The sequence below is a fragment of the Cucurbita moschata genome, unplaced genomic scaffold (assembly GCF_002738365.1).
Source record: "Cucurbita moschata cultivar Rifu unplaced genomic scaffold, Cmos_1.0 Cmo_Scf00076, whole genome shotgun sequence".
NCBI classification, from domain to species: domain Eukaryota; kingdom Viridiplantae; phylum Streptophyta; class Magnoliopsida; order Cucurbitales; family Cucurbitaceae; genus Cucurbita; species Cucurbita moschata.
The window spans coordinates 550,316-564,602 of record NW_019268592.1 but is presented as its reverse complement, the minus strand read 5'-3'; the positions used below and the strand labels follow the sequence as shown (position 1 = coordinate 564,602).

Below are 14,287 nucleotides of genomic sequence, written 5' to 3'. Positions count from 1 at the left end.
TTTAAGACCTTAACTCTCGATTCTTGACCCAAATCTTTTATAATCCCTTAGTTCTTACTCAACGTAAGGTTTATCTTGAAATCTAAATGATTCCTGAAGTATTTCTTTAGAAAAAATTTAAATTGGCTACTTACCTTTTATCCAATGTTTGAGACCTCATTTCTCGAGCTTCCTGTACTCTTCAACTCCAAAATTTCTTCGATAAATTCGTTAAGGGGTCTAGTTCTGAAACCAATAATATTTGGTGAGAATAGTCCCAAAGAAGTTTAATTAGATCAAAAACCAAGGAGGGGTCAAGGGTTGCACTAACTGGCTGGTTTAGTTGAACCGTCCATGTCAACGTCTTTTTCCTCTACCAGAGGAAGAAGACGTGTGTGTTGTTAGCAATGCCACCTGAAAACGGTGTTCTCTAGCTCAATCTAGGCATTTTCCCTTGATTCCTTCATAAAAATCAAAGATGGATAATCAAGGAGGAGCGAGAGAGTGATATATTACTTTTTGGTGTATTGTAGCGTGAGATTTGACCATTCAAAGTCGACAGAAAACTTTTTTTTTTTTTTTTTTTTTTTTGTCGAAGCAATCTGAGAACCACTCCCAAATGGTTAGGGCGTTCAATCAAGTTTCATGCCACACTTTCTTCACCTAAATTTTCCTTTACACTTCCCTCAAGCTCAAGAAATAGTTTTGGGAGGACGAATTCATGAGGTTGAGGCCAATTTTGAAGTTCCCTTCTTGATAGTAGAAATTGACCTTATTGGGCAACTGGATTAAGGACAAGTGAGCTTCGTCTCCTTCTTCTTCTCTATTTATTTAGTCCTCTAAAGCTAATGGACTGAAAACAAGGGTTTGAGTTTTACTCCAAAAATTACCTAAAAGAATTTTCTATTTAGTGTTTGAGAGTGCAGAAACTAAATGACACAGGTCTTACGGAACAAATTTCTGTGTAGCCTTGGATTGGGTCTCAAAGTTCTTCCTCAAGCTTCTTTAATGGCGATCATATTGGGGACTTAGGTTAGAGACACTTTCCACCCTTGATTTCTGATCAAAGTTGTGGGCAACTTGATTTAGAAGATATAGGAACAAGTTTTAAGAGAATTGGTGTACCAAAACAGCCAGAATCTTCATGATTTCAAGGTTGGATTTTTTGAAACCTCCATAAAAAACATCTTCTCCAATCGCGGTCTTGCTGACTTCATCTTTGAATTTCACCGTTGGATGTGATGAGTTTGGACTTGGCTTTTCTAGCCAATACCTGTATCGACTCTTCTTCATAGGTTAAGTCTTCTCTTGAAGGGGAGTGCTTCATGCGCTATCACATGAATATGGTGGGACATATACTTTCGTAACATAGACACATGAAATACATTATATACTATAGATAGATTTGGTGGGACTGCAAGCATGTATGACCAAACAATGCAACCTTCGATCAGAATTGAAGTTAAGAACTTAAAACCCAAGACCAAGATCTTTGAGTTAGACCATGACAAGAACTCAAGAGTAGAACCATAGGGCTTAAGTTCTCAAGACAAAAACATACCTTTGGAATAAGATTAAGAACTTGAAGTAGACTACTTACTGAGTCTTTGTACGCATTCGTATTATTTTATGTTTTTCAGGTAATAAGGAGCTGGTCAACAATGGAAGTTGATATGGAGCAAGTGTAGTATAGAGCCACATCCAGGTAGAGTTTTTGAAACATTTTTTTTAGTTATGATATTTTTTTTTTTTTAAAGAAAGTGTTTATTATTTCTTTAAAAAAAAACACACACACACACATTTTTATAATACTTTTTTTAAGTTTATAAAATTTATTGACATTATTATTATTATTTTAATATTTTGTTTTCGTCTTATTCGATCTTTTCATTCTGAATCCCACCGAAACTCTGAGTCGATAAACACAAAACCGAACGAAAGTTGCTTTCTCTGCCACCGTTTCATCCCAAAAGAATCTCCCCGATTCGATTACCCCTTCTGATTCTTCACTTTTTCTGATCTCATCTTCTGTTCATTCTCTCTTCCTTTTGGCCATCAATGGCATCCTTCTTTGGTAGATTCACATCCCATTCCAGTTCCAGCTCCAATTCCAAACCCCATGCTCCATCTGCACCGTACGCACCATCGGCGCCGGAAGTCCACGGCCATGAACATTCTCATGGGACCGCCTCGCCGTATTTCTCCGAACACCATCCGCCGCAGCCTTATGGGTCTAATTATGGTGCGGTTTCTTCATATGGGTCTTATGGTTTTCCACCTGGGACCCCCCCTGAGGTAATTAGGAGCTTCCAAATGGTGGATAGAGATGGAAGTGGGTTCATTGATGAGAATGAATTGCAGCAAGCTCTTTCTTCTGGCTACCAGAGATTTAGTCTTAGAACCGTTCGTTTGCTCATTTTCTTGTTCAGAAATCCGGTTGATTCCTCCAGAATGGGTGAGTTTCTTATTATCTGTTCAATCTTGGATACAATCAAGCTCGGTTGAGATCGTTATTTAGACTGAAATCTCTGTTTAATTTTGTCCTGTTCGTTGCCTTTCTTGGAGGCTTAATGGGCAACGATTGTCTTGTTTGCCCTGTATCAAACTAAGGGGAATAGATTGTGAATAAATGTAAATTGAAAATGAAAACCCATGTTGTTAAATTTGAATAGGAATTCAGCTTCATTCTATATGGAGTCCTCAATTTTGGTTGTTTCGAATGAGTTTGGTGGTGCCTTTTACTTAACAATGTGTGTCTGAATTGGCTGTTGCAGGGCCTAATGAGTTTACAGCTTTGTGGAACTGTCTTGGGCAATGGCGTGTGAGTAATGTTGTGATTGTGTGGTTTCCCTCTCTTTTCTTCATTTTGCCCTCATAATTTATCTGTTTTTGCTGAAACTTCTTAAAGTGATGATGACAGTGTGGAACTTCTGAGTAGATTGTTGGTTTTAAATGTTCTTATGTGGACTGTTGTGTGAAAAAATAATTGTTGGGTGTAATGCTAACCCATTCCTAGATATTGTCCTTTTTGTGCTTTCCCTTTTGGACTTCCCCTCAAGATTTTAAAACGCGTATGCTAGAGAGAGGTTTCCACACCCTTGTAAAGAATGTTTCGTTTCCCTCTCCAACCGATGTGGGATCTCACAATGAATGGTATCAGAGCCAGATACCGGGCGGTGTGACAGTAAGGACAGTGAGCTCGAAGGAGAGTGGACACCGGATGGTGTGCTAGCAAGGACGTCAGACCTCGAAGAGGAGTGGATTGTGAGGTCCCACATCGATTGGATAGAGGAACGAATGACAGTGAGGACACTGGGCCCCGAAAGAGGTGGATTGTGAGATCCCACATCGGCTGGAGAGGGGAACGAAGCATTCTTTACAAGGGTGTGGACACCTCTCTCTAGCATACGTGTTTTAAAACCTTGAAGGGAAGCTCAGAAGGTAAAGTCCAAAGTGGACAATTTCTGCTAGCAGTGGATCTGGGCGGTTTTAGTTGATCCAATTTGTTGAAGCCATCCGGTTTATGTGTAATATCACTAAAGAAATTGGTAGAACTTAGATCTTAGTTCAAAACGTGATTTTTCTGCATTTTGTTCTTTCATTCAGAAATCAAAACTCTCTTGCTTCTACAACTACTTTCAGAACAATATAGAAGCAATGAAACATGTAAATTTAAGGATGTTTTTAGGATAGAGCTTTCTAGAGGATTGACGAAAGAGGGTAGATAAGAAGAAAACGAAACGACAGAGCAACCTTTTAATTTAATCAGGACACTTCCAGGTTGTATATCGAACACGTTCGAGTTTTATTTGCCTTTTCCATTCCTTTTACTTATTTATTTTCAGAATTCCTTCTGACCTTCGAGACTAAAGAACTCTCATTTTCAGGGCACGTTCGAGCGATATGATCGAGATAGAAGTGGGAAAATTGATGCATTAGAAATGAGGGATGCACTTTATGGTCTTGGCTATGCAGTCCCATCTTCAGTCCTCGAACTTCTAATATCACTTTATGATGATCGAAGTGGGCGTCGAGTTGAATTTAACTTCGACAGTTTTGTCGAGTAAGTGTTTGAGCATAGTTGAATACTTCTAGCTTCTAATGAGATATACTTACATTTCTGGAATTGTCTATTTCTTGTCTGCAGGTGTGGCATGATAGTAAAGGTAAGACTTCAGACCTCTTACTCCCGGTTTTACTAATATCGTCACGTTGCTCGACTAAATAATACTATCGATAAATGTTGCTGAAGTAATCGAATGTGGGTTTGTACGTATAAGTAAAACTGAAAGCGTTTGTTGTTCATGGGTATCATTATCATATTGTTAGTAGCAGCATATGGTTTGAAGTGATATCATTTCTAAACCGATGCGTGCAAAATTACAGGGCTTGACCGAGAAATTCAAGGAGAAGGATAGGCACTACACGGGTTCGGCTACGCTTACGTATGAAGATTTCATGTCAACAATCCTTCCATTTCTTGTGTCTTACAGTTAAAAGGCCTCAAAAGTAGACAAAGTTTTCAATTAAGGACGTTTGGTTTAGAGCAAAAAGGTTTTTTGTTTCAGCTGCGTAGAGATATGTTTTGGAAGTTGTTTTTTCTTTATCAAAATTCTCCAATTGTCTATATTTGTCGCTATCCTATGTATGACGTTACCTTTTCTTTTTTCTTTTTTCTTTTTTTTTTTGTGCCGAAAACATTCATTTTAAATAGTTCATAAACGATGTCATGAACTCACGTTAAAATTCTTAATTCAATCTAGAACATATGAAAACGATAATAAACTATGTCCAAAAACTAGAATATAAAATAGGGGAAAAAGTAAAATAATGCTCTGATCTAACTTGAGAACAATAAAGTGCAACTAACCTAACATAAGTTCTATGGACTTCAACTTAGTGTCTCTATCGCATAGGGGTAAGACTTACATGTACTGGAAAGAAAAATGTCAAGAATTATTTGTGTTCCAGGAATCCACGTGTTGTATTAGAAAATAAATTACAAATAGAAAATAAATTACAAAAATTTACGACGACGTCAAACGGGGACAAGAATCAATTAGACTAGCTAAAAGTCTTGAGTTCGAGCAGGGTAGCATTCTAGTCTTAAGAAAAGTCATCCTGCTCAACCAATTGTCGTGTAAAATCGGTGTTGTCTCTAACTGAGTGTCTAGTGAGCAAATCTTAACTAAGAAAAGTTGACTAAGGAAAGCTGTCGAAGAATTCATTCTAGTCTTAAGAAAAGTCAACCTGGGTGTTGTCTCTAACTGAGTGGCTAGTGAGCAAACCGAAGAATTCCTTCTAGTCTTAAGAAAAGTCAACCTGCTCAGTCAATTGTCGTGTGAAGTTAGGCTTGGAGGCTGAAACAAAATCCGAACCGCAGCCTCAGACTAAACCAAGTCAGGTTTGGATTCCACCCAGGCGCGCCTTCAGCCCAGCAAGTATCTCGCGTTCTCGGCTCATTAGCGCGCAAGCCTGGCCCAGTTTCTGCTTTAGCCCGTCTATGTTCTGGACCCAAAATCTGCGCTCAGCATCAACACACCTGCAGATCAGCCCGCCTTGCACCCCTCAACCCTGATGGAAGAATGGCTCACACACAGAAGACCCACGAAACGCTTGAACCAAACCCGCAACCTAGAACCCAAACCGAATCGTTGGCTGCTTTCCTCACTTTGTGACTTGTTGAGCACTAAATTAAACCTAGAACCTTATTGACCGCCCAACTCTCGGGAAGAAATTGTTTGTCGTTCTTCTTTCTTTTTATACTCAATCGCACTCACTATAAGGATTCAAAATTTTCTACTTAATTTAAGGTTGCCACTAGATACATATTATGAATATTGAATGCCACTAGATACCTATCATGAATATTGAATGCGGAAATACTTCATTTAAACTTCCATAAAATGTTATTTTCATCTTAAAGCACAACCATGGACTTATGTGTTTTGAAAATCTTTAAAAACGACACGACAAAAGACTAACTAAAATAAATAAATGTTTAAATTAAAAACATCCTATTCTAGCCTAAGTTTAAGAAAATAATACAACTACCCTATGCATGTGTCATGGTCTCGAGTTGCGATGTCGTCGTCAGTCGTACAAAAATGTCTTGTCTTAACCTGAAATAGAGGTAGCATATGGCTTGAGTATTTTAAGAAATACTCAAACCCCACTACTAGGGTTAAATTCAAGAATATGCAAATGCAATGATGGAACCTATCATATCTCTTTTCCCATGGCACTATCCTAATGGGCAGCTTGGATGTGTACTATATATTCTACACACAGCCCATACGTGCGAGTATAGGCAGTTTGCACACCATTGGGTCCCTTTTCTTGTCGGGCGAGCCTGCTCTGGTAGCTTTCCTTGTGTCGGACACTCATTAGAATTAGTAACCGTCACGGCAGCATTATGTAAAACATAATGATACTTCACCTGCCTAGTGGTGTACGTGCCCATACCCTCGTGATAGAATAAGGGTATCCCCCAATACATGAGCACACAAAATGAGGTCCTAATATTTTTCAATTTTCATTATCATTTAATACAACCCCGATAGCGTTTCGTACATATCATATCATTTTTCATATGATTCACATATCGTTTATCATTCATATCATATCATTTTTCATGTCATACATAATTCTAATGGGGTTATATTTCATGTCATTTGTGTTGATTTCTGATGGTGTTGATATAACACATGAGGAAGCAATTTGGATCTTAGACACTTTTAGAACATCAATTATTGTAAATAACTAGCATGTTCATAAGTATTAAAACTTAATGAGTTTAAATACTAACCTCTTGTAGTTCAAACTCCTTTTGCCTCACGAACCGGTTTCGAACCACCACTAGTGTCTTCTCCACTATTCTCCGGCTTTAGAACGGGATTGTGGAATCCGGTGAGTGACTAAATTTGGGAGGGATTTTGTATATGTGAAGAGAGTGTTTGTGAGAGGTTTTTCTCAAGGTTTTTCACCAAGATAAAGAAGAACTTCCATGTATCATGATCACTCTATTTAAAGAGTCATGTTTGCATGTTCATGCAAACTTGAGATCACCAAATTTTGACACTTAAAATTCCACTCAAATGTTTGGGATTATGTGGTAAGCATGCATGTTTAAGTTAATCAAATTTTGACACTCAAAATTCCACTCAAACTTGTGGGGTTTATTTGGCAAACATGCAAGTTTGGTTAAACCAAATTTTGACACCTCAAAATTCCACTAACATGGATTTTTCCATTAGATGAAAGTCNACATTTTGACTTTCTTCATTTTAATTCAACAATTAATTTGAATAATAAATTTCAAATTAAAGTAACATTAAATGATTAATTAAACTATTTAATTAATATTTAATATTAATTCAAATGTCAATCCCAATCAATTCCGACACATAATTGATTAAGATATTTAAATCTTATTTAAATATCTCAGATTCTCTCTTTTTGTTTAATTCATAAATAAAACAAAATTGAGGTTAAATATATCGTATATATGTAACGCATATTCCCTAATTTGAATTCGAACACTTCGAACTCACTCATCACACTGTTCTATGGTTTAGTCCGATATGAGCTAGTAGAGGGACCTAATGGACCTATAGATCATGGGCTCCAACGATCCAAGATTAACCGGTTAAACTCATTAACCTTGGTTAACCAACATTCGTTAACTACTAGGACACTCCACTATAGCCTAGTAGTTGCACTCCCCTCACTATAGATATATTTCTATCCATCTAATATAACCATGATTAGTAAGTCGATCCTTCACAGGTTGTTCGTAACTAGAGCTGTGTCAATTTACCGTTTTACCCCTGAAGTTACTTCTTGTTCCTTATGTCTCACTAATCCTCTAATGAACAATTGGTTTGTGGTCCAACCAGTAAACCGAATCCCTCTCAGGCCAATGAGAGGGTGGGGCCCCTTGTTTAAGACCTGGAGTCAGTGCTTAAAGGAACTACCTTTCTTCTATCCCTAAAAGTGGGTAGGAATGAATTCCGTCTTGCACCCCACGTCCCTAGCCATTCACCCAGTCTTACCCCTGAAATGGGAGGCCTGTTGAGTCGGCGAACTAGAGCCACTCTCACCCATGCAAATCTAAGGATAATTCTGAATAAACAGGAGTTCATGGTTAGCTCAGGATTNAAAACCGAGTTACCTAGGTTATCGAATGAAAAGAAAATCAGTCTCAATAGTAAACGACATTATAAAGTGAGAGTGGTTTTCTTCATGGTCCGATCTTATGCAATACTCATTGCATAGGACGCCCCCATTCACATGTCTCCACATGTACAATTTAGTAATCACATTGTTTATATCATATACAAAAGTGGGCCGCATCCATAGTGTCCCCAGAATAAGGTACAAAGCCTTATCCTTATACTATAGATCATTTTGACTATATACTTGAACTTGATCCACTCTTATGTCTCTACATATAGTTCAAGTAATCATACTATAGCCAGAGTGTTCTTAGTTTATTGGATTTAGATTAATGATCGTAAAGTTCACTTTATTCAATAACAAATTTTTACTGAATAAACATCAATAATAACTTTATTGAGAATATAATATATCTTTGTTTACAAACTATGAGTTTTAGGACATAAAACCCAACAATTTCATGTCATTCATATCATGCTGTATACATACAATTTAGGAGATATAACATAACATTCCATACTTCATATACATATCTTACCATAACACATTGCATCACAATATATCATATCATAAACATGTTAATTTATCATATATATCGTACCATAACATATTTCATATCATTTTCATATCATATGACAACATATATATATCCATCATTCACATGTTGTATCATAATGATATCATATTGTAAACACTTTGTGGTCATATCGTTCCCTAACTTATCATAGCTTTAACGGTCTTATACATATCACAGTCATATCATTACATGAACGTACCTTAGTCATATCGTAATAGGAACGTATCCTAACGCTATCGTTCTATCAATCTATCATAATCTTATCCCTTTCTACCCATAACCTAATCGTAATCTTTTATCAATCGATCGTGACCATATCGTTTTTATCAATCTCTCATGTCCATAGCACTTTGATACGAACCCTAACCTTTGTTGAAGCTAATAATAGAAGTTTGAATTAGTTACTATGGAAGAGAAGGAGGAGGTGAATTCAATTTCATCCACAAAAATCCCAACCAACTCTGGGAATCCCCTGTAAAAGGACCTCCCCCTCCCCATCATTCAAATCACTCCTCTCAATCTCACTTCAGTTTTCTGTTGTCACCAACAACTGGTATCAAAGCAATCTTGAAGTAGCAAAAATGGTAGTAGAAAAATAAGTTGAGAGCTACGTTCAACCCTCCATCTCGAGGTTCGATGGTCACTATGATCATTAGGAGATGTTGATGGAAAATTTTCTCAGATCAAAGGAGTTCTTTGATATGGTGGAGACGGGTTATGAAGAGCCAAATGAAGGCGAGGTAGTCTCAGCTGGTCAACAACAACTGTTGGCAGCATCGAAGTTGAAGGACCTGAAGGTCAAGAACTATTTATTTCAGTCCATTGATAAGACTATCTTGGAAACAATGCTTCAGAAGAAGACATCCAAGGAAATTTGGGATTCTATGAGGAGGAAGTATCAAGGCTGAACGAGAGTAAAACGTGCTCAACTACAGGGAGTTAGAAGAGACTTTGAAATTTTCCAAATGCAAAAGGGAGAAATGGTGAATGATTATATTGGCAAGGTTATAAGTCTTGCAAGTAAAATGAGGATGCATGGTGGTTCAATCACAGATGTTGCGATCGTAGAAAAGATTTTGCGATCACTAACTCCAAAGTTCGATTACATTGTATGTTCTATCGAAGAAGCAAACAATGTTGAAGATGCAAATAGATGAACTCCAAAGCTCCCTGTAAGTACATGAGCAGAGACTCAATCGTACAAGTGCAATAGAGGAGATGACAGCCTTAAAGATATCCACACTAAGTGAAACTTCAAGCTCTAGAGGTAGAGGGCAAAGAAGAGGCAGAGGTCGTGGGAGAGGCAGTCGAGAAAGAAGTGGAGATGTTGGCAAGTCAGTAGATCTAGTCAGAAACGATTATGACAACAAAGGCAAGAGACACTTTGAAAAGTCTAAGGTGGAATGCTACAGATGTGGACACCTTGGACATTACAAAAATGAATGCTATACCAGGCTCCAAAAGGAGAAAAGAGATCAATCCAATTTTGTGGAGAGAAGAGAAGAAGAAATATTATTAATGTCATTCCATGCTATGAAGGTTGCAGATCAAGGTATATGGGTCGTAGACTCTGGATGTAGCAATCATATGACAGGTTGTAAGGAATTCATCTCAACTCTAGATGAAAATTTTCATACTACGGTTTCTCTTGGCAACAATTCAACTCTCCAAGTGATGGGGAAAGGAACCATAGATATCAAGACTAGAAATGGCTTTGTAGAGTCTATTTCTAATGTATTCTACATTCCTGACCTGAAGGCCAACTTACTTAGTATCGGTCAGTTACAAGAAAAGGGGTATGTGATCACATTCCAAAATGATGAATGTGAGATTTATGACTCCAAAAGAGGATCGATTGCTAAGATGAAGATGACCACCAACCGTCTATATCCGTTGACGTTAAATATCGTTGCCAAAAGTTTGATGGTGAAGAAAGAAGATACCACCTGGCTTTGGCATTTTAGGTATGGTCATCTACACTTCAAAGGATTAAAGACGTTGTCCTCAAAGAAGATGGTAACTGGGTTGCCAGATATTACTCCACCAACGGAAATTTGCGAGAGTTGTGTAGTAGCAAAACATGAAAGAAACTCTTTTCCATCCTGAAAATCAAGAAGAGCTCAAGCAATTTTGGAGTTGATTCATTCAGACATATGTGGTCCCATCTCTCCAGCATCAAATGGTAACAAGAAATATTTCATAACCCTCATCGATGATTTTAGTCGAAAAACATGGACTTATTTCTTGCACGCCAAATCAGAAGCCTTTGATTGCTTCAAAAAAAGTTGTGCTACCATGAAGACGAAAACTGGAAGAAGAGTCAAGGTTTTAAGAACTGACAGAGGTGGAGAATTCTGCTCGAACGAGTTTATTAAATTTTGTGAAGAGAAGGGCATACGGAGGCAGTTAACAACGACATACCACAACAAAATGGTGTGGCCAAAAGGAAAAACAGGATCATTCTCAACATGGTTCGAAGTTTACTAAATAAAGGAGAAGTCCCGAAGGAATTCTGGCCAGAAGCTATTGTGTGGTCCGTTCACATTCTCAACCGGAGCCCTACTTTTTCTGTTAGAGATATGACTCCACAAGAAGCATGGAGCGGAAGAAAACCTGTAGTAGACCACTTTAGAATCTTTGGGTGCATAGCATATGCACATGTTCCTGATGAGAAAAGGAAGAAACTTGAGGACAAGAGTTTGAAGTGTGTGTTCCTTGGAGTAAGCGAGACCTCTAAAGCATACAAGCTCTATGATCCTTTGACAAAGAAGGTGGTGGTAAGTTGTGATGTAGTCTTTGACGAAAAGAAGACTTGGACATGGGAAGAAAAGATCACTGTGAATCAGCATATTCCTGTAGATCTTGAAGAAGAACAAACTGAAGCCCCTATTCAGCCTCACTATGAGCATGGAGAGAGCTCATCACAAGCTCAACAAGAACAACCAGTAGAAGAAGATCATGATCATAATCAAAGACATCCAAGAACAAGAAAGAGACCAAACTGGATGATTGATTATGAGATGAACTATGAATAAGTGATAGTGGTTATTTTGCATTCTTTATAGATAGTGATCCAATTGTCTATGAAGAAGCAGTAAAGGAGAAGAAATGGAAGGAAGCTATGGACTGTGAAATCAAATCCATAGAGAAGAACAAGACTTGGGAGCTCACTAATCTTCCTAGAGGGCAGAAAACAATCGGAGTAAAATGGGTTTTCAAAACCAAGTTGAATGAAAACGGTGAGGTGGATAAGTACAAGGCGCGACTTGTTGCAAAAGGATACAAGCAAAAGTATGGAATTGATTATAAGGAGGTATTTGCACCAGTGGCACGTCAAGACACTGTTAGGCTCATAATTTCTATTGCAGCATAGAAATCTTGGCTTATTTATCAACTTGATGTGAAATCGGCCTTCGCACATGGAGAGCTTCAAGAAGAAGTATATGTGGAGCAACTAGAAGGTTTTGTTCAAAAAGGCAAAGAGGAACAAGTATACAAGTTGAAGAAAGCTTTGTACGGTTTGAAGCAAGCTCCGAGGGCATGGTACAGTCGCATTGATTCTCATTTTGAAAAGATGGGATTCACTAAATGCCCGTATGAACATACGTTGTATGTGAAAACTGAAAAGGGAGGTAACATTATCATTATTTGCTTATACGTTGATGATTTAATATTTTCTGGCAATAACGAAGAAATGTTTGAATTTTTTAAGAAGAGCATGATGAAGGAATTTGAAATGACAGATCTTAGCTTGATGAGATATTTTCTTGAAATAGAAGTTACTCAAACTCCCACAGGTAACTTTATCTGTCAGAAGAAGTATGCTCAAGAATTACTTGAAAGATTTAAATTGGATGAGCGCACATTTGGAACTTCATCAAAATTGAGTTTAAAGTTGCACAAGGATATTGACGGGCGAGAGTTTGATAATAGGTACTTCAAACAAATTGTGGGAAGTTTGATGTACCTAATTTCAACACGACCAGACATCATGTATGCGGTTAGTATGATAAGTCGTTACATGGAGCATCCAACGGAAAAACATCTCAATGCAGCAAGAAGGATACTTCGTTATGTGAGAGGAACCTTTGATTTGGGGGTATTCTACAAGAAAGGAGATGATCAGAAGATGGTTCGTTATACAGATAGCGACTATGCAAGTGATATAGACGATCGTAAAAGTACTTCAGGAAATATTTTCATGATGAGTTCAGGAGCTATTTGCTGGTCTTCAAAGAAGCAACCTATTGTAACACTCTCAACTACAGAAGTAGAATTTGTGGCAGCAACAGCATGCTCGTGCCAAGCAATTTGGTTAAGAAAAATGCTTGAAATTCTTAATTAGAAGCAACCAGATACGACAGTTATATATTGTGATAATATGTCAACTATTAAGTTGTCTAAAAATCTTGTGTTGCATGGAAGGAGGAAGCACATCGATGTTCGATTTCTTGCGTGATTTGTGTAAAGAAGGCATTATTGAACTCAACTTTTGCCGAAGTGATGAACAAATCGCAGACCTATTCACAAAGCCCTTGAAACAACCATTGTTCGAGAAGCTTAGAAGAAATATGGGGATGTGCAGAATCCAAGATGTATATCAAGAAGATGAAGTGAAGTCCTAAACTGATTTCCGCAGAATTCAGTTTAAGGGAGGGTGTTGAAGCTAATACTAGAAGTTTGAATTAGTTACTACGGAAGAGAAGGAGGAGGTGAATTCAGTTTCATCCACAAAAATCCCAACCAACTCCGGGAATCCCCCTATAAAAGGACCTCCCTCCCCATCATTCAATTCACTCCTCCTCTCAATCTCACATTAGTTTTCTGTTGTCACCAACAACCTTAACGTTCCATGAACATATCTTGCTCCTATCGTTACAATACGTTTAATGCATCCTTCTCATATCCTATCTCAAACATATCATTGAACACATCGTACCGTCAGTATTATCATACAATTCACATATTATAACATATACATAACATACCATATCATAAGCATATCGATCCACAAACAAATCACACATATCAATATATATGACATGTGTAGAACCATGAGAATGTGTCAGCATCAAATATAACTACGCCGAAAGTAAGGCCACTTACCTGATTAGTTTAAGTCGTTGTCACGAATATATCCTTAATGAAACTTCAATTTTGTTCTTTGAAATCCAAGTCAACCTATATGAGGCCATGACATCAATTTCAAGATTGAACTTCTGTAAAATTATTTCTCTAATTTACATTGGTCAATTTGTTAAACTTCATGCGAACGTTAGTGTCTTTGTATGAATAATGTTAAACTTCATGCGAATGTTAGTGTCTTTGTATGAATAAAGTTTTGAAATATATATATATATATTCTAATTTTTATTAAAAATTTCATGATTATGGTTTGATAGAGTTATTTTAAGTTAGGTTGAGCACTCTATTTAGTTTTAGTTTTTTTTTTTAATTAATTTTTCAAAATTTCATTGACTGAATCATTTTCCTTTTTTTTCTCTTCTCTGTATTTATTCTATTTTGCCTTTTAATTTTGTTCAATCTTATTAC

At 37.3% G+C, this 14,287-nt stretch overlaps 1 protein-coding gene across 1 annotated transcript; it reads left to right on the top strand.

Moving 5' to 3' along the window:
* The first annotated feature begins 1,854 nt into the window (after window positions 1-1,854).
* Window positions 1,855-4,645, top strand: LOC111438517 (probable calcium-binding protein CML48). The gene is made up of 5 exons (XM_023076434.1): window positions 1,855-2,434; window positions 2,754-2,800; window positions 3,867-4,042; window positions 4,127-4,145; window positions 4,366-4,645. The coding sequence occupies exons 1-5, from the start codon at window positions 2,038-2,040 to the stop codon at window positions 4,474-4,476; spliced, it is 750 nt and encodes a 249-aa protein (XP_022932202.1). The 5' UTR covers window positions 1,855-2,037; the 3' UTR covers window positions 4,477-4,645.
* Window positions 4,646-14,287: the final 9,642 nt, after the last annotated feature.

What these genes read in the sequence shown, in the direction of transcription:
- LOC111438517 (XM_023076434.1), top strand. Translation starts at nt 2,038, where the DNA reads ATGGCATCCTTCTTTGGTAGATTCACATCCCATTCCAGTTCCAGCTCC. An exon ending in GGTTGATTCCTCCAGAATGG is followed by an intron (nt 2,435 to 2,753) that starts GTGAGTTTCTTA and finishes TGGCTGTTGCAG; the next exon opens with GGCCTAATGAGTTTACAGCT. An exon ending in ACTGTCTTGGGCAATGGCGT is followed by an intron (nt 2,801 to 3,866) that starts GTGAGTAATGTT and finishes TCTCATTTTCAG; the next exon opens with GGCACGTTCGAGCGATATGA.